This window comes from Delphinus delphis, chromosome 9, assembly GCF_949987515.2.
Source record: "Delphinus delphis chromosome 9, mDelDel1.2, whole genome shotgun sequence".
In the NCBI taxonomy this organism is placed as follows: Eukaryota; Metazoa; Chordata; class Mammalia; order Artiodactyla; family Delphinidae; genus Delphinus; species Delphinus delphis.
The window spans coordinates 101,340,721-101,361,097 of record NC_082691.1 but is presented as its reverse complement, the minus strand read 5'-3'; the positions used below and the strand labels follow the sequence as shown (position 1 = coordinate 101,361,097).

The window sequence follows — 20,377 nt, the reverse complement described above, 5'->3', positions numbered from 1 at the left end:
GATTTATAAACTGAGAAGCCTGCTTTTTGCCTACAAACAGCCACTGTGTATTCCTGGAGGCTTTGATTGCAGGGGGTATTCAGTTAAACCTATAGATCTCCAACTGGGGGCCCAAAAAAGCTTCCAAAAGCTTTACCCACTTTACACTGAATGAATTTTATTCAGTGTCTGGGTCCCACCATCTAGAAGTTGTTATTCATCTCCATAGGAATCCATTTTTACATTGGAACCTCATATTAGAGATGCTGCTTTAAGAAAACAAGTAGAGAGCAGAATTTTTTTTTTTTTTTTCCTTCTCAACAGTAGCCCTTCTTAGGGATTCCAAGCTTAAAAAGAAAGGATGAACACACTCCAGATCCTCTGTACCTTACTCTTGTAGAAGTGCTAGTCCCCCAACCCCTTCTAGTTCTAAAGACTTGAGAGGAGGCTGTGGAGAAAAGAGCTGTCGGGGATTGGAGAGAGCCCTCGCAGCATTTTCTGAGAAGTTGGCTCCAAAGCCTACTGGCATTTCAGGCCATGTGCAGAAGAAAGCACCCAAGACCAGAACCAGTCACAGCCTTTACCCTGTCTAGTTTCAGCCCATGGTTTCAGAATCTTCCTGAAGGATTCTAGGACTATGACACAAGTCTTGATTCTAGGGATCATGGAAGAGAACCTGAAACACTTCCATCCAGGGAAGCTGGTCTTGTTTTGTGCTATCTTAGAACCCTAGGTAGGCCCTGCAACCAGTCTTCTTAGTTTCTGGGCACCAGGACTTACCTAGGATTTATCACCAGGAGCACATAGATTTAAACGTGGGATTCATCAAACCCTGATTGGCATGTTAGACATGAAGCCGACTTAACAGCCAGGTTCATGGACTTTAACAGCTAGATTCACAGACTTCACCTGCCCAAAGCTTGCAAGAGAGAGACTTAAGAAGAAGCTTACAACAGGGGGGTGGACAAACTATGGCCTGCAGGTCACAAAGACCCCACTGCCTTTTTGTACAGCCCATGAGCAAAGAATGGTTTTTACATTTTTAATATTTGAAGAGGAATAATGTTTGTGACATGTGAGTGTTCAGTGAATTTTAGATTTCGGCACCCTAGAGTTTTATCAGAACACGGCCCTGCTTGTTCCCTTACACTATACTGTCTATGGCTGTCTTTGCTCTACCGTAGCAGAGCTGTTGAGTAGTTGCCGCAGAGACCATATGGCCCACAAAGCCTTAAAATAGTTACTGTCTGGCCCTTTTCTGGAAGAGTTTGCCAGCTTCTGGCTTAAAATATTCAGCTGTCCTTCGTGTCCTGGTGTGCTGGTGGCAGGGGAGGAAAGCTGTTGGTTGCTAAGCTAACTCTGGGAAGAGAGTTTGAAGTAAGCCCTGCCGCTCTCGGGGGGAGGATTCCTGCCCTCATGCGGTGTTGATTCGTTAGCTGGCACGTGGTGGTCTGCCGGTGTGCGGGGCAGACTCATTTGAATGCTACCTGAACAGGTTCGGTTGTCCGCCACTGCGATAAGAACAGAAGAAAGCCGTGATCTTGCCCTTAATATTTGCTGTATGTAGCAATTTTTAATTTTGTGTCCTTAAAGAGATAAGGTTCATTTGGGAATTCTAGTCATAGAACAGTAGAAGATAGTTTTCGTGGTAAGCTCTGCCCATAAAAGTGGTTCTTACAATTGTTGTATCTTTGTGCTATTTAAAATTGAGTTGGAAGGAGAGTCATGGTGTTGAATATAAATGCATTTTCTTTATATGTAAGGAATTGGCCCAGTGAAAGTACAACTTTCTTACCTTGATAGTATCTCAAAAACATAATGATATGACCCTACTTTGAAGGCTGTGAGCATCAACTTGAATCATGATTTTAATGTTTACCTGTCTAACACTTACTGTTAAATAGTAAAGAATGAATTAACAGTATTTATTAAATCTTTAGGCAAGAGCAGAAATGACTGTCAAGGGTATGTGAATCCCTTAAAAGTTCATGAGACATATACAGACATCACATTCCATTTACCAGGCTTCTGACCGTCTAACACAGGGCAGAAATCCTTCCTCCACCCTTTCCCCCATGATTTAGTAGAAAAACATTGTTCAGAGATAACAAGGAATGAGAAAGGGAATAGTTATCATAAACTCATTGCTAGCAACATAAATGAATGGGTAGTTTTATGGTTTTAAAAAACACAGTACTCTGTAAATCTGGGGATTCTTTTTACACTTAACTTTATAATATAGAACAGGTGGTTTCTATCAAACGTTCAATAGTAACACGTCTCTGTGGACTATCACTGCAAAAGCAAAAATGCTGCGACTATGTCATCTTCTTTTAACGTAGCGGTATAGGAGAATAATATCAATGAAACCATAATAATGTTTTCTAGTTTGGGGAAATTTCTAGACCAAATACTGCTATGCAGATGTAGCTTTTTTATGTACTGTAGTAATAATCTCAACTCATGCAAACTAAATTGATATGATGAAATTTAACTAATGATGGTTTATAATTTAAAGGAAAAAATAGTAGGTCACAGTTTCTGCCATCTCAAGGTAGCCCTGTTGATGAATTAATAGAGCTGCTCTCAGAAAGTTGGGGAATTCTCATTAGGAGTTTTGCAGCATTATCAAGCATTGCGTGGTGGGTAGACTTCTCAGTAGGATATGAATTAGGAGTTCTCAATACACTTTAGTACTTTGTGAATATTACTTTGTGAATATCCAGTTTTAGAAATCTCTTATTACCTTGCTTATTAGTAGGTTTAACTAGTAAGTAGCTATTAGTCTGCTTAGGGCAGTCTCAGGGTTTTAGGTTGGAAATTGGATTAATTTCTCCAGTGATTGAAAAAGGGAGGGAGAGAGGAAAGTGATACCAGGAGAGAGCCAGCTTTGCCTTTCTACACAAGGAGGGCGTAGGAGAATCTGTTCCTGGTTTATGGAACTGACAGACGTACCTCTCATTACACTTCGCTTTTTTCTATAGTAACAAGAAGAGGCAGTTTTCCTGTGGCAGATGGAAGGTCTTCAATTTCATTTCACTGCCGTGTGTAGGAGGATTTACATCCTTTTTAAAGGCAACGAAATACTAAAACGTTTATTAATATCTTATTTCTTGTATGTCTCTTCCCTCACTAGCCAGTACTCCCCCAGTACTGGCTGAATTTTCGTTGTTTTTCTGACCCGGCATCACAGGTGCCCCTCTGGCTCTCTCTGAACTTGCTTTCTTGTGATCCTCGCTCTCCAAGAACTTGCTGGGCTCACCACGGCCCCCAGCCTCTCCTCTCCCCTGAACTGGTATTTCGTGGGCTTTCCAACTGAACCTACCTAAACCCAGGCCCTGCTCCCTCCCTCTCCCCTCCCCCTGTGCTGCACCTCCAGGCTTTCCCTCTGTTGATAGATGGTAAATCGTGCGTTTGCTCAGGCCAAAAACTTTGGAGTCATCCTGATCTCCGTTCTCTCACACCTACTTCCAGTCAATCAGAAAATCCTTTTGGTTCTACCTGTGCAGTACATCCAGAATCCACCGTTTCTCACACCTCCGTCTCCGTCCCTCTAGTCCAGGCCACCGTCGTCCTTTGTTCACGATAGTCTATGTAGCCACTGTACTGTGGGCTCCTGCTGATGTTCCGTATCCATTTTTGTCCGTTTCATTTATTCACAGCATAGCCAGAGTGATCTTACTAAAATGTAAATCAGACCAGGTTACTCCCTGCTCAAAACCCTTGGTTTTCCCGTCACATTCTGAATAAAAACCTGCGGTCCTCACCGTGTCCTAATAACGTCTCCTGCCTCGTCTCCAGCCGTTCTCTCACAGGCTCAGCTGCTTTGCCTTCTCACTTTTTCCTGCCTTTCTTACTTCTTCACTTGCAGTTTAGGCTCTGCCTGGATGCTTCTCACAGAGAAGACACCTGACTGTGTGTGTGTCTCGTTTGCCTCTCTGTCTGCTTCCTCCTCCTTTTACTGGGATGTCAGCTCACCGAGGCCAGAGACTCTGCAGTGTCTCAAGCACCTGGAACGATGCTGGTGGTGATCATGGGCACTCAAAAAATAGTTCTTGAATGAATGAATGTTTTGTTTCAATAATGCTTTCACAATAATTCCATTATCCTTCACAACCACAACTACTTAGTGCTAATTGAAGGTTACAGGTTTGTTGCTCACCAGCGTTCCTTACAGAATTTTCATCGAGTCTAAGACGCACCTCTGATCTTACCTGACTGAGGTGTCGTTGGTCATCCCAAGTTCAGAGAGGTTACAACGTGGGGGAAAAAAAATTCCAATAGAATTTTTTTCTTAGAAATGATGAAAACAGTTTATATTGGGTACTCCCTATCTTGTTATATTCTGATTCAGTTTTCATCTAGTTTGACTATTTCATTAAAGTGATAATTTTCGGAAAGGGTACAAGAATGATATAAAGTGTGGCAATTGGCTTGAGTAGTCTGGTCTGTAATTTTCACTCCCCTGATTCTAGCAGCCCTGCCCACATCAGAAAAGTATGGTGCTACTATGAGTATCTTTGATTATTGCTTCTCTTTCAGCCATCCTTTCTCTCCCAGTGGAATTCATCATTCAGATAAGATTGCTCTCTCCTCCTTGTTAACGGTTTTCTCTCCTGATTTTCATCTGTCTCTTTTTGCTTTGTCTTTTGTCTGTGGGACAAAGTGGGCAAAAGTGGGTCCTCTCTCAGCTGTTCAAGGGATAGATTCTGTTGCCCGACTCCAGTCAGGAGATTTGAAGACTCATTGTGAGTCAAGATGGCTGGGACGGGGTGTACGGAAGAAATCTGTTCCATTTTGTTATCAGGGTTCCAGATGGTTACTTTTTAATATCCTGTTACTATTAATAGTTCTTTCCTCTCCATTTGTTTGAAGTCTGTCTCCTTAGAATTGCGAATTTTCCCCAAGTTATTTGAGTCTGATTTCCCCCCAGATAGAGAAAGGTTGTTGTGACAAATTGCTTGCATCTTTCAGCTAAGTGGAGATGATGGCTTCACACAGAACATGTTCTGTTGCTGTCCTCTCTCAATAAAATTGCTAATTTTCTAGGTACTGAAAGTTCTTAGCACTTCAGTTAGTATCAGCTCTTCGTACTCTGGCACCAGACTTGCTATAAATTAATGACAAGTTGTGTGCTTTTGGTTCATTCTAGAACTCAGACTTTATGTAATGTATTTCACTTTTTCACAAGAGGAAAAGACTGTCCACAGCTAGAGCATTCAGATCACTTTTACAAGATTCGAAGCGTTGCCTACTTTGTTTCTTTGGAAAAGGTTCAAGGTTTACCCAACATTGGTTTTAGGCAGTCAGCGTTGCTTAGTAAAATAATGGAAGTAGGGAACAGTCTATAAACTCAGATATTCTTTTTTGTTTTGTGGGATCTTTTTATGAGATTACTAAGGACTCTGCTTAATTGGTTGTCATTGTTTGAGCTTTCAGTGATCCCAAGTTCATGTTTTTCTAGCTAATATTTAATTCCTTTTTCACTGTAGCTTTCACAAAATTGATCACAGTAAATGGACAAGAATATCATCTTCAACTTGTAGATACAGCTGGGCAGGTAAGTGTGCCAGAATCCCATATAGTGCACCCGACAGTCCTAGCCCTGCCACTGATGCTTAAACACAACGACACTGCCAAGAAAGCCCCTCATGATTTATGTGTGTTTGGATATTAACAGGCTGTCTACTTTGTCTTTTCTAAGATACTTACAGAAGTTTTTCAAATAATTAACTTGTTTTTCTACTGTAGAATTGTTTTAAATATATTCATCATAACATTCTGAAGGTTTATTTTTATTAAAGGTTAGTAGTTCTCTATTTTCTAAAGGTTGATTCTGTATCAGAGAATCACATTAGCCCTTTTCCTCCCTTTGTAGTATGTATCTTCCTACGTTAAGAAGAGAAGTTGATCTTTTCTAGGGAAAGGGCCTGGGAAAGGCATAGGGCAGAAATGAGCTGGTTGTATTGGATCTATTATATGATTACAAGACTAAAGAATGTCGGTCTGATTTGCTAGACAGTAACTGGCAAAGGTGAGTAACCCCCAAAAGAGGTATGCACAGGTTAATGTGGCAGTGATGTGGCGACTGGATCGCCAGAGGAATCGACTGGAAGCAAAGGGTGAAAGAAATTAAGAGAACTTGAAGGGAGCCAAGAGAACCCTTGTGACAGTGCACCTTCCCCTTCCATGTCACCCAGTCCTGCTTTTCCTGGAAACCGTTTTGTTCGGCTGAATTTCTTACTGTTGACTGGAGGGTGGGGCATGTAAAGAAGCTGGGATGTCCCCTTGCATCTTATAACCGACAAAGGATCAGACTAGCAGGAGGGTGAGTGTAGGGTAGACTGGTCTGCCGTGTTAAATGGAGGCTTTTTTCTGGAACCTGGGGAAACTGGCATAGACCTAGAAAGATGTGGCCTGTCTTGCAGGTTTGGAGTGAACTCCCTCTGCTTTATATTTTGAAGTGAACATAGAAGGAAAGTGTAAGCCCCCCTAGTGAAGCAAGAAAATAGCTGTATTGGGTCGTTTTAGCACTGGAGGAACCCTGGAGTTTCCATTCTGGAAGCTTCAAATAAAATAAGTCAGAAATGTGTATGTCAGAGAGCTATAACATAAGTCATTCACTCAACATCCGCGGTGGATGTGCTGGGCTTTCGTCTTCAGACCTCATGGTGGTTTTCTTGGAGCAGAGCCATCCTAGGCTTTTACTCTACGGGGTACCTGCCTATTGATAGAATGGGAGCCTCTTGGAACAAGGGAAATAACAGAAGTCTCCATTAGCGACTGACGACATAGAGGACGCAGCTTATCTTAGAAGTTAGTGTACGAAGAGTGTCTGGGGTAGGACCTTGTTCTGGATTCTTAGTGTTGGTATTTTTTATAATAGTTGAGGCAATTGTGTGATTTATTACCTAAAACAAAACACTTCTAAGAGTGAAGGGGGGACACTGGTAACAGGCTGGGACAACAGGTATAAGCTGAGAGTGTCCTGGGTGAAGAAATATGGGAGTCTGACACTATCAAGATTTCGGTTTGGGACTTCCCTGGTGGCGCAGCGGTTAGGAATCCTCCTGCCAGTGCAGGGGACACAGGTTCGAGCCCTGTTCCGGGAAGATCCTACACACCGCAGAGCAACTAAGCCCGTGCGCCACAACTACTGAGCCTGTGCGCCACAACTACTGAGCCTGCGTGCCGCAACTACTGAAACCCACACACCTAGAGCCCGTGCTCCTCAACAAAGAGAAGCCACCGCAATGAGAAGCCTGCGCACCGCAATGAAGAGTAGCCCTGCTTGCCGCAACTAGAGAAAGCCCACGCGCAGTAACGAAGACCCAACACAGCCATAAATGTATGTATGTATGTATGTAACAATTTTTAAAAATCCATTAAAAAAAAAGAATCCTCCTGCCAATGCAGGGGACACGGGTTCGATCCCTGGTCCAGGAAGATTCCACATGTCGCAGAGCAGCTAAGCCCGTGTGCCACAACTACTGAGCCCGCGCGCCTAGAGCCCATGCACTGCGATGAAGAATAGCCCCCACTCGCCGCAACTAGAGAAAACCCGCATGCAGCAATGAAGACCCAACGCAGCCAAAAAAAAAAAGATTTCTGTTTGCTTTTATATCTTAGTTTTGAATTTTCATTAAGCTCGTGGAAAGTAAGGGTAAGGATGCAGATTGATAAGTCACTTTCATGTGACGTAACTATAGCAATTCATTTTATAATAGGCCAGAAAGAGAATCAGTATTTCGTAGTTGTTCGGAGCATGGGCTCTGCAGTCACACTGCCTGGATTTGAATCCTAGGTTTTCTTACTGACTCACTGACCTTGAGAAAAGTAACAAACTTTTCTGTGCCTCATACATTTCATCTGTATAATGGTGATAACTGTGGTGCCTGCCCTCACAGGATTGTTATGTTTTAGAGGTGATTTATGAGCTTTAAGAGAACGTGATCCTTACTTGTAGTTCTTTGATGCCACTGAGGCTAGAGCGGGGGCCTAGCCTGGAAACTCAGTTGAGGTTCACAGTGTGAGTGGGAGTCGTGCAGGAATCTCTTATACTTGGAGGAGAGCTGTGTCCTCGAAAACATTTCTCTGGAGAGAAAATTCTTTATATTGACTCTCCTTATGAAAATAGAATGTGTGTTCCTCAGAAATTCTGTTTTGCTCTAAAGCATAAATGTACATACACTTGGACATCACACGCTTTTAACTGTTTTAATGATAGAGTAATATAAAGAATGACCCCAAAAGGATCAGAGCTGTCAGGGAATGAGTGTACAGTGTGAGTATGTGAAGAGCATAGGTTAATTCCTGGCTCTGCTGTCTTGCTCTTTTGGGCTTTGTTACCGCTGGCTAAGAATATTTAGAGAATTTCTGCACAAAATATGTTCAGATTTAGCTACTTTGAATAGTTTGTTCTCATTGCAGCTAATAGTTCCAAAAGGCTATATTCACAGTTGGGAGACCGTAAAAGGTTATGCTGGTATTTACAATTCACGATGGTGCAACAGGGGTGGTATTTCCTTATGCCACAGTCCTGCCCTCGTTCTGTAGAAATTGGATGAGATAACACTTATATTTACTGCTCTAAGAACTGTTTTTAAATCGGATTCATATCATGGGGTTGAGACTGCTGGTAGCAAGGAAAAATGATTATGATAGCAAGTACTGTTCATTTAGTAGTTTATTTTATACAGCTGATTTAATTGCCCAGCTAGGGATGATAATGAACAGAGTGAGTGGATTATTTTTAGTTTGCTTGAAATATTTTGTTTTGACCTAATTTAAGTAAACTCAGTGACAAGTGGCTCAGAGACAGTCAATTTTAATGTCAGATTCCCTTTTAAAAAAAGTTTTAAATTCATTTAAAAAATAATAATAATACATGTACATGTTATAGAAATAAAATAACACAAAAAGGTAAATAGTCAAAATTAAATCTTTCCACCGTAGCTATCTTAGCTTCACTCCGCCAACAGTAACCCATTATCAGTTTCTAGTAAATGCTTCCAAGCTGTTTTATACGTGAACATGCAAATATAGTTTTAAACTATTTTTTTCTTTTCTACACAAAAAGTAGCATGTCTCTATATCTCCATCTTGGAAATTATTCCGTATCAGTGTATACGGGCTCTTTTCTTCCCCCCATGGCTGCATAATGTCCCATTGTTTGGATACATCATAATTTAACTATTGATCAGCAGTTAGGTTGTTTCCAGTCATGCCACCACCAGCAGTGCCACAGCCAGTATCTTGTGTTACTTTAGAAGGATGGTATGTATGTAAGAAAATGTCCTGGGTGTGGGATTGCTGGACCATAGGGTCACATTCTTGGCAGCAGTGAATAGGCGTGCCTGTTTCCCTACACCCTCGCCAACACGACGGGTTACCACATTTTTTGATATTTGCCAATCTGCTGGGTGAAAAAATAGTATCTCAGTGTCGTGTTTTTCTTCTTATGAAGGAATTTGATCATATTTTCCTGTGTTTGAGGGCATTTGTATTGTATTTCCTTTCTTCACATTATCCTGTCTATTCATGTACTTCGCCCTTGTCTATTGGGAGGATGGTCTTTGCTTGTTAAGTTGAAAGATCACTTAATGTGTGAAGAAAATTAGCACTAGAAAATTAGCTACGGAACTTCCCTGACGTTCCAGTGGTAAAGAATCCACCTTCCAATGCAGGGGACGTGGGTTCAATCCCTGGTCGGGGAACTAAGATCCCACATCTGTGAGGCAGCTAAGCCTGCACGCCGCAACTACTGAGCCCACGTGCCTCAACTAGAGAGCCCGCATGCTGCAAACTACAGAACCCGCGCACCACAACTAGAGAGAGAAAACCCACACGCCACAACTAGAGAGAAGCCTGCGCACCACGACGAAAGATCCCATGTGCCGCAACTAAGAGCTGACACAGCTAAAAAATAAATAGATATACCTTAAAAAAAGAAAATTAGCTGCAGGGTTCTGTTTTATTTTCAGTCCGTCTTTTGTTTATGTTTTTTGTTTGGGAGGTTTTCAGCCATAAAGAACGTCTTCATTTTCATGTGGTTGAATTTATTAATCTCTTTTTAACCAATACTGGTTTTTTAAAATTCTCCCATCCACTATGTACCTAGTTTCAGTTTTCATCTTCAGATCTTTTATTCCTCTGGAATACATTTTTGCTAAGGTTTGAGGTAGAGATCCAACTTAGCCATTTCCCCCCAGATGGCTCTGCATTTGTTCCCGGTACATTTTGTTGAGGGTTACTTTTTATCCTTACTGGTTTGAAATGCCAGTATTATCATATACCTACTTCCCATGACTGTTTGGGTCTTTGTAGATTTCCCTGTCTGCTCCATTCATGAGCTAGTATTGCACTATTTTAATTACCGTAGCTTTATGGTTTCCACCCACCTGCCTCTGCAGTTGCTCTTCTTTCTCTGGAAGTATACTTTTTATCAGGATTATGTTACATTTGTGTATTAATTGAGGATTGATTAGTGGATACCCTTCTGATTCTACATATTCTTGCTGAAGACCATGGCACACTCTTCCGCTGATTTAACTCTTATCTCTTGGGCGTATTTTAAGATTTTCTTCAGATGGATCGTATACTTTTATTTTCTTAGGCTTATTACTAGGAATTTTGTCCTTTTTGGTTGCTTTAAAGCTGAGGGTCTTTTTCCTCTGTTATACTTTATATTTTTTACACTGTACTTCTTGAATATGATTATCCTTTTCTTTTTTCCCACATCTTCACTTCAGGAAAAAGGTAATTTGTACTTTGGGTCTGCTGTACCTGAGCTGGTGACTAAAATCATTTGAAATTTTTTTTTTAATCTGGGTCAAAAGATCTCTCATTCCATTAACAACTTGTTTTTCAACATCAACACTAAAGTGAATTCAACTTAATGAAAGTTGTACTATTAATGAAATCAAAGAAGGTTTTATTTTGCATATGTAGTAAGCTCTGTGATGTTGAAATGCTATTGTGATTAATGACTATAATATCAGAGTTGATAGTAAAACTTTTCTTTATTTTTTTTTTAAGACACTTTAACATAGGGCAGTGACTCAGGGTCATCATCATAATCACGCTATGGAATTGCAGAGTTAACAGAGACAGTTACTTGATATAAGGGTGGCTTGCGTGATTTTTCTATAATAGTGCCTGGGATGTGTGGTATATTAACAATTATATTTCAACTGAGAAGGAAATGTTTGTACCATACAGTGGCACTCTTGAGTGCTGCATTGACATTAAACACTCTTGTAGTCTTTGATAATTCTGTGTCTAAAGCAGCAGGGTTTTTCTTAAAGCATTGTAAAGCTGGTAGTAACAGGCTGTTGCATAACGTGTACCTTTCTTTCTGATTCCTGAAGTTGCTCAGTATGCAGCTCATCTGATCCTAACAAGTCTGAATATACTGCCTGAGTCTAGTGTTTTGTTTCTCTTCTCTCTTCCTCTTTTTCAAGTGCTGGTAGCAACCCACTAATGACTGGCACATTGGGCTCAGGCCACTGTGACTCACGTGCAGAAAATAGGTGAAAATACACATTTATGGAATAAACTAGTAGCACTTGTGAATTTACTGAGAGGCCTAAGAGACTCTGGACTTTGAGGCCCATAAAGGAGAGGTGGTGGTGCTTTTCCCTTGATACAAGGTCACGGAACCAGTCTTTTCATTCCTTCCATCTTCTTCTCCCAGGAACTGCAGCAGACATTAGCTGTCCCTCAGAAGTCTTAGAGTAGGGGCTTCCCTGGTGGTCCAGTGGTTAGGACTCTGCGCTCCCAATGCAGGGGACATGGGTTCGATCCCTGGTTGGGGAATTAGGATCCTGCATTCTGCATGGCAAAAAGAAAGAGAGAAAGGGAGGGAGGGAGAAGAAAAGGTCTTAGAATAGCCTGGGTCATTTTTCAATATTGGCTTAAAGCATATTATTGCCCCCAAACCAGTCCTAAGTAAATCTTGAGTGTGTAGGCTATGTCTCTAGAATAACGGATTAATCCATTTTTTGTTCACTTTGATTTCTTTGACCATGTATGTGATATGTGAGATTGCTTGTTACGCTACTCAAATGTAATTATTTTTTCTTTCACAGGATGAATATTCCATCTTTCCTCAGACATACTCCATAGATATTAATGGTTATATTCTTGTGTATTCTGTTACATCAATCAAAAGGTAAGGCCCACTTCTGCTTGCTTGAGTTTATTTGCTGTGCTTAGATGGCATTAATCCTTCTAAGAGATTATGCTGGAATTGGCAGTAGTAACAACTAGACTTTAATGGTTTTTAGTGGTTGTCTTGTGGAGCAAACAGGTTGTTAAGGGCAAAAAAATTATCCCATTAGGTGTTCTCTTACACTGATGGAGTAAAAAAACTCTGTTATTTCTTACCTCAGGCTGCCTAGCTAGATAGTGACTGAACATGATCTGAGCTTTTCTGCTGATTGCAATGGGAAATGCATTAATTGATTTACTTTTTGTGTGTTTTCACCGTATTAGTGTGGAGCATGGGCTGATTGCTAGGGCCCTCTCGCTAAGCAACATTCCGCAAATGTTTATTCAGAGATTAAATCAGCCCAGTTGTAGACTTTGCCATTTAAATATCTCACCTATTCCACTTTGAATATTCTCAGTAAGGGCTGCTGAGTGTTGAGTACACGCACATGTGAAAAAGTGGTAGGAAAAAATAAAGGAATTCCTTGTGTTCGGTTTACTTTATATTAAAATGGTGAGTCTATGACATTTTCCATTTTTCCCACTATAAATATTACATAACAAACGTTTTAAAACATCACCACTAAAATGGATGTCTGATTTTATGCTTTTTGTTTTATAGCTTTGAAGTGATCAAAGTTATCCATGGCAAACTGTTGGATATGGTGGGGAAAGTACAGTAAGTAGTAATAGTTTATCTCTTTTGTTAGATACTCATAATAGTATCTTCTGAACAATCAAATCGGGCACTGACTAGGGTACTTTGGCTTTTTTTTCCCTTGTATTAATAGGATACCTATTATGTTGGTTGGGAATAAGAAAGACCTACATATGGAAAGGTATGTAGCTTCTAAATACTGATTTATAAAGTCAAGTCTAAGACGATTTAGTCACTGAAGTTTCATTTTTAATTATTCTTATAGCAAGAATATTTTTAGCTGTAGCATATCTGTGTTTCTGTGTTCAGAAATGTGGTAGTGACTGTGCATCACAGAAGCGAAACTGCAGTAAAAATCTCAACCTGTCTTGGAAAATGTTTCCTCTTAAAAAGCGCAAACACCGTAGAAAATTATCTTTAGATTCTTTTACGTTTTTGCATAAAGCAGACTCTAAAAAGACAATGGTAGCAGTCATTTATTCAACAAATAGTTTTTTGAGTACCGGGCTTAGGATTAGAGCAGTGAACAGGGGAGGAGCCTGACGCCTAGAGGAAGAGGCTCACTGGCTGAATTAACGCCTGCAGGACTGCACGGAGGGCCCTTTCAGGATTGCACCATCTTTGGGTGCTTATAGCTGAGCTCGCTTCAAAATAATCAATTGTTGCAGATGCTGGAGTGTTGGCGTCCTGTTCTCCGAACTGTAAGAACTTGCTGGAGCAGGGGTAGCCACCCCATAAGGCAATGTCTGCTCTGTTCCCCAGCTCAGGGGTAACAGAAATGCTTCTCTGCATTACGTACTGGATGAGAATGTTGAGCTGAGCATGCTTCTGCTTCATAAGGAAAAAAACTGATTAAAGTGGAGCCTGTCTCATAAATCAATTATAGATGTTTTGTATAATAAAGAGCAAAGTACTTTAATTAGAATTTTCTTTTTCCATTAGGGTGATCAGTTATGAAGAAGGGAAAGCGTTAGCAGAATCTTGGAACGCAGCTTTTTTGGAATCTTCTGCTAAAGAAAATCAGGTACGTGTTTTTTAAACTTCATTTTGCCCTGCATCCCATCATTCATGGGCGTATGTTCCTCTCAGTCAGCATCTCACCACCATCTTCATCACTCCTGTTCAGTCTTCATCCTTCCACCATTTCTAATACCCATCTTTGGGTTGCTTTAGGACGATACTATTGATGTTTTAATTCAGTCAGTATTCTACTTAAAATGGGACCTAGAATATTTGTAGGATAAATAGAAATTAATAGTAAAGGCAATACTTCCTTTGAGAACATATAGTCTTATTTTTGTTTCATACTAAAGACTGGTACAGAAATAAATCCAGGCATAGAAAAGAAACAAGAATGATCTCATCACTTTGGCAATAATTTTGTACCCTTACCTCCCCCCTTTTTCTGTTGGGTGGAACTGAGTTAGATGCATGTGTTGTTTTAACACAGAAACTGTTAAGAACCATTTTACAAACATTTTTCCCAATTTCAGCCCTGCAGATGTTCCTTTAAAAGGCATATCCGAGGAAGGATGTCACTTCTATTTCAGAAGGCTTCCCGTATCTCCTTTTCCCTTTTCCTCCGTGGCATTAATTTAGACCAAGAACGTCCAAGCTTGTCTCCTGCTTCCATGAGTTCTCACCAGTGTATTTCTGTTTGCTGCCATTCACCTTCTGAAGCTACAAATCAGATGATGTCACCCTCAACTAAAACTGCCAATGGGTTGCCCATCGTCTGTAGAGCAAACCCCAAGGCCCTAAGCATGATGTTGAGTGCAGTGTGTGATTCGAACTTTTCCGGTTCCTTCTTTCACTGTATCCCTGTACTTTTCAGTCGCACCAAATTCCTCCCACTTAATTAAATACAAGGGGTACTTCCAGATGCCTCCCCTTTACTCTCATTCTTCTCTGACTTGAAATATCCTTTCTCTAATTAACTACATACTTAAAGTATTTTCAACATGTGCTCTTGTTTGATCTTCCAATAAGATTAATTGGCTTTCATTTCTGTGAGGAAACTATAGTTCAGCGAGGGTGGGTGGCTTGATGTGGTTGAGGACAGTCAGCTGTTCTTCCCCAGCTCCGCCACCTTTCACCACTAAGACTCCAGTCCTCAGGGCTCTACTTAAATTCCACTTTCTCCTGGACCCCTGCATGATACGTCCAGCTAAAATTAATAGTAGCTTCTTCTGTCTTATCCCCTTTAATTCATTCTGAGATTCAAGGCCGTATCACTGGCCTTCATTTTCTCCATAATGTCCGGCACAGTGGTTTTATATCTACTAGGTGCTCGGTCAACCCAGGTATCCCTTGATAGGCAAATCTGTTTGTCCCTGTGTCCGCAGGTGAGGGAAGTTAAATCTGTACAATTGATTCCCGAGTTCCAGAGAGCAAGAGATTTATCTGCATCCATTTAGTGCAAAGAGTGAGAATTCAGATAAGAAGAGCTGAGATAGTAAGAGATACCTGTACTGCTTAATTGAATTAAATCAGACATTTATTGGGTGTCTGATCTGTCCTTAAGATCATCCAGTTGAACTGTCTCATTTTAGAAGTGAGGCGTTTTAAGATCCAGAGAGGTAAATAACTTTTCTAAGGTCTATATTTCATATGGTATAAGAACTTGGACTAAATTTTAAATTTAACCCAAATTTAGTCCTCTCTCCTCTCCACCATGCTTTTCTGATGGATGGGAAGAGAGGGCATAACCAAAGTGTAATAGAGATTAGAGTGTTCCTGAGGGAGAGAGAGAGACCGTTCTGTATTAAAAAGTCTGTATGTGAACCTTAAATGGAATCTGGTTCTAAATCCCTCGTGTAAAAGACATTTTGGGTCAATTGGGGAGATTTGATTACGTTTTAGATATATTAGGGAAATGGTGTTAATTGTCTTAGGTGTAATGATGGTGTTGGGATTATGAAGAGAATATCCTTATTCTTGGAAAATGCAAACCATAGTATGTAGGGGCCAAGTTTCATAATGTCTGCAGCTTAGTTTCAGATGGGATAGATGCGGGGGATGGACAGAAGGAGAGCAAGCAGATATAGCAAAGATGTTAGCATTTGTTGAACTCAGATAGCAGGGCTCAGTGCTTACTATACAATTGTCCCCATTTTTCTGTATGCTTAAAAATTTGCATAATAAAAATTGGAAGGTGGTCAGAAGGTACAAACTTCCAGTTACATAATAAAGAAGTCCTGAGGATGTGATGTATAGCATGGCGACTATGGTTAACAATATTGTATACTTGAAAACCGCTAAGGGTAGATCTTAAAAGTTCTCATCATAAGAAAGAAAAGTTTGTAACTATGTGTGACCAGCCTTATCGTGGTGATCATTTCACAGTATATACATACATCGTCATTATGTTGTACACCTAGAACTAATACATGCTATGTGACAACTATCTCAATTTAAAATTTTTTTTGACGTGGAGGAGTGACGTTGAATGGCCCTAAGCTATCTTTGGTTCTGCTTTTGCTAACTTCGCTCCGTTGTGTTTCTCTTCGGTGAAAATCTGAGGATCCTAAAACAATTATTCTGTTTGACTTTATAATTATGTAGGCATCATCACCAGTCTCACTATTCATGTAGGTTCACGTAGCCCCTGTGCATTGTGTTACTGTTCTGTGCGTTTCTGGCCGTTGCTTTGTTATTCCTTCCAGCATCCTCAAAGGTGTAGACACCTTATGGACCCTACCTCGAATGTCATTAAGAGGGATTGCTTAGTAAGGCGTGTTGCCTCAGGTTAATTTATCTTTTGAGAGTGACCTATAATGATATGCTTAGGGTATGTTATTAAACTACTTTTTGGTCAGAGGATGCAGGCCTTTTCTCTGTCTAGTTTATGTTATACTTTACCGTAGCTTAAGATTTTTAATATGGTTCTGGATAGATTTACTTTTTAACCTTTTAGTTTCCTTTAGAAGGTAGGATACTGCCTTTTCAGTACCCATATAAAAGATGAAATTGTTCTCAAGGCTTAAAGTTAAAATGAAAAAATTCCAACTGCTGTACTTCTTTTAAAGTTTTGATAAATTTAGTCGATTTATCTGATATTAACCAAAACTCTAAAAGAAGGCGAGGGTGCAGTACAGTGACCTCAAACATCCCAGACAAGCTAGAAGATCAGATGACCCAACTCACTGTTGTCTCGGTTACTTTAGCACCTCCATCAGATCAACAAATACCTTACTCGACGTGAAATAATCCTTAAAGGCAGAAAGATTCTTGTACCCAAGTTAGGTAAATACAGTGATGATATGCATATCCTTGGAAAGCAGCAGTCCTGACCAGTTGTCTAGACACTTCTCAGCCCTCGGTTGTGGCTCTTGTGACACTGCTCACCTTGTTGTTGAGTGTGCTGAAGACAGTTGGATCCTAAGCCTAGGGAGTTTCTCCCCATCGGGTGGGGAGAAACCAAGTAATTCTAATCCCTTATGTTAAGAGGTGTGATTGATTCTAATCCACATATATACTAGAGTGCTTACTACTCTTGGTCTATGTAGTAGGAAGAGAGAGAATTTGTGTAGTAAAGAGACATCCACGTCAATAGTCACGTGATCAGAGACCAATCTTTGTGAACCGCTCAAATTTTTTATTGATAAATTTTCAAATGTAGCTTTGTATTACTTAGCAAAAATCCAGTATTTTAAAATAAACTGTCCTCAGTGGAGTTCAGTCAGATTTGTTGATTACAAAGTGCACAGTGGTAAAAATTATCAAGTCAGTGAGAATACTGCACTTTGACTATTACTGAACTATGGGATGTGTTTGCAGTTCTGGCTTATTTTCTGTGGAGGCCTTCACAAATTGTATTTCAGCAATTTGATGGAAGAGAATGCATTTTGTCAGTCAGATCACACAGGTAATCAAGGAGAATGCTAAGATTTATCTAGAAAGCCAGATTCCAGGCACGCTCTATTTTTTTGTAAGAGCTTGGCATGCATCTTTCCACACATTTTTCTGTGCTTTTTTTTTTTTGGCTGCGTTGGGTCTTCGTTGCTGTGCACGGGCTTTCTCTAGTTGTGATGAGCGGGGACTACTCTTGGTTGCAGTGCGCGGGCTTCTCATTGCGGTGGCTTCTCTTGTTGCAGAGCACAGGCTCTAGGCATGCGGGCTTCAGTAGTTGCAGCATGCATGCTCAGTAGTTGTGGCTCGCGTGCTCTAGAGCGCAGGCTCAGTAGTTGTGGCACGTGGGCTTAGTTGCTCCGTGGCATGTGGGATCTCCCTGACCAGGGCTCAAACCCGTGTCCCCTGCATTGGCAGGTGGATTCTAAACCACTGCGCCACAAGGGAAGCCCTGTGCGCTTTTTTTAGGATGAAATAAATAACAACTTGCCTGCATAGTCGTGGGAAAGGAGGGGAATTGGTAATGCAGAAAGGAGGGTGCTTGCTGAAGTCAGTGGCCTTGATTAGACAGGAGAGGTGGGCCTGGGGCTGGCTTGGGCTCACTTAGGGGTGCCTCCTTTGTGCCAGCAGGAAAGAGGGAACCAGAGTAGATGAGCCCAGATTCAAGGGCATGGTCACTGGTGGTTGGAGTATGGAGAGTTCGCTTATGAATGCTGCTTCTGTTTTCCCAGTGAAACGTAGAACCCAGTCATCAGCCGAGGGTGAGAGCAGGGAAGAGGTTTAGCGATCCCAGTGGAAGGAAGAGGCATGACCCCTTCATCCTGGGGGCTGGCTGGACCAGAGAAATGTGGTTGGGCTGCTGGGGCAGCAGGGGTCCCCTTTGGGTTCAGGGTCCTGGAGGTGTGTCCATGGGCTGTGTCCGCTGTGTGGCGCAGGCAGCGAGCAGGCAGACAGGTGGCAGGGAAGGGAGTAGGAGGCCGGTGACTGCCCTGGGGACGTCTGCGCTGGCCCGGGAGGCGAGAGAAGGAAGATGGGGGCTGGAGGGGGGGCGGCTGCTTGGTGATGACAAGATCTGGGTGCTGCCCTGCGAGGTTTTTGAAAACAGGAGCATTTTTGGATGATCACAATGACCGCATTTAAAGGACAGGGACTGACGTTCGGCCTAAGTGAGGATTTCCTGCCCTAAATGATAGTGGCTCCTCCTTGTGAAGGGCTGGTCCCTGGGGCTGAGAGGTGCAGTCGGGAGGGAGAGGAGGTCCCCGGGGGGTGTGCAAGGCCAGTGTGGCGCGAGTGGTGGCGGAGGTGGAGCCGCTGCCCCGGAGGAGGGGGGTGAGGCCGGGGGTGACTCGGGGCTCTAGGTGGCCTAGAGGAAGCAGGCTCGGAGGGCACAGGTGTCATCTCACGGCCTAAGAGCCACAGCTGAGAGTTTTTAGGAAGTGGGAGGGGAAAGGGTGTGACAGGCAGGGGGTGGGGTGCCAGGCCAGGCGAAAGAGCCCCTGCCCTGCTGTAGTCCCAGAGCGCCCGCGGGGCGGGCGAGGCGGGTGAGGCGGGTGAGCCAGCAGGGGATACTCCATCCTGGAGCTCCACAGGCGCCACAGGAGGCGGAGCAGGCGGGGCTTCCTGTGACTGATGAAAGCAGGGCTCAGAAGTGTGATTTGAGGTTAGTTCTGGTGGTCCGCAGTCACCACGTGGGGGGAGGGGAGGGAGGAATCCCAGGCTCCTGCGGCCCGGGGCCGCCTCGTTGGCCTCCACACCTGGACCTCCACGTGCAGGGCAGGCCGTGGGCCTTTTCCAGTCCCGCCAGCAGCATCAGTGTTCCTCGTGGCTCCGCTGTTAACGCTAACATTGTCATCGGTTTTCTCTCTGGTTTCAGACTGCTGTTGATGTTTTTAGAAGGATAATTTTGGAGGCAGAGAAAATTGACGGGGCCGCCTCACAAGGAAAGTCCTCCTGCTTGGTGATGTGATTCTACTGCAGAACCTGAGGGCACTGGGAACCTGGCCTGCCTGAGGAGGCAACCTGCCCATTTTCCTTTAAGATAAACTCTGCTTCATTTCTCTTCTGTTAACCTGAAAGATTTCATTTGGGTCAGAGCTTCTCTCCCAACCCTTCCTTTCAGATTATGTTAAACTCTGACTCGGTCCAAATGAGTTCACTTCCATTTTCAAATTTTGAGCAATCATATTTTCAATTTATATATTGTATTTCTTAATAATATTATGACCAAGAATTTTATTGCATTAATTTTTCAGTGTAGTTTGTTGTTTAAAATAATGTAATCATCCAAATGATACATATTGTTACACTACTATTAACTAGGCTTCAATATGTCAGTGTTTATTTCGTTGTGTTAAGTGTATACTTGTAAATAAAATAGCTGCAAAGCCTAATCATTGTGCTCCTCAGTGTGGCTTCTAAAGAAGGAAACCTGTCCTCCTGAGGGCTTCCTTCCCTGCCTCCGAGGAGGCGCCAGCTTGGATTCCAGGAGCCAGTGGAGCATGTGGCCCACCAGGCGGCTGTGGGCACTTGGGGTAGAGTGCCCGAACTGGGGGGGGGGCATTCCTGTTGACTAAAGCCGAGTGACCTTGGGGGGCTCTGTGAGGGGAGTTGTTCCCCAATAATAACTGTTCTCCCCACCTTGGTTGGAATGTTTCATGCAGGTAGGGCTGCAGGCTTACT

The 20,377-nt window shown here is 42.2% G+C and overlaps 1 protein-coding gene across 1 annotated transcript in view; it reads left to right on the top strand.

Annotated features, from left to right (window-relative positions):
• RHEB (Ras homolog, mTORC1 binding) overlaps positions 1-20,088 on the top strand; it is a 47,216-nt gene extending 27,128 nt beyond the window's left edge. The window contains exons 3-8 of the mRNA XM_060021145.1: positions 5,472-5,539; positions 12,069-12,151; positions 12,812-12,868; positions 12,981-13,028; positions 13,790-13,871; positions 19,572-20,088. Coding sequence (XP_059877128.1) covers positions 5,472-5,539; positions 12,069-12,151; positions 12,812-12,868; positions 12,981-13,028; positions 13,790-13,871; positions 19,572-19,664 — 431 coding nt within the window. The 3' untranslated portion in view covers positions 19,665-20,088. The remainder of the gene's footprint in view (positions 1-5,471; positions 5,540-12,068; positions 12,152-12,811; positions 12,869-12,980; positions 13,029-13,789; positions 13,872-19,571) is intronic.
• The last annotated feature ends 289 nt before the right edge of the window (positions 20,089-20,377 follow it).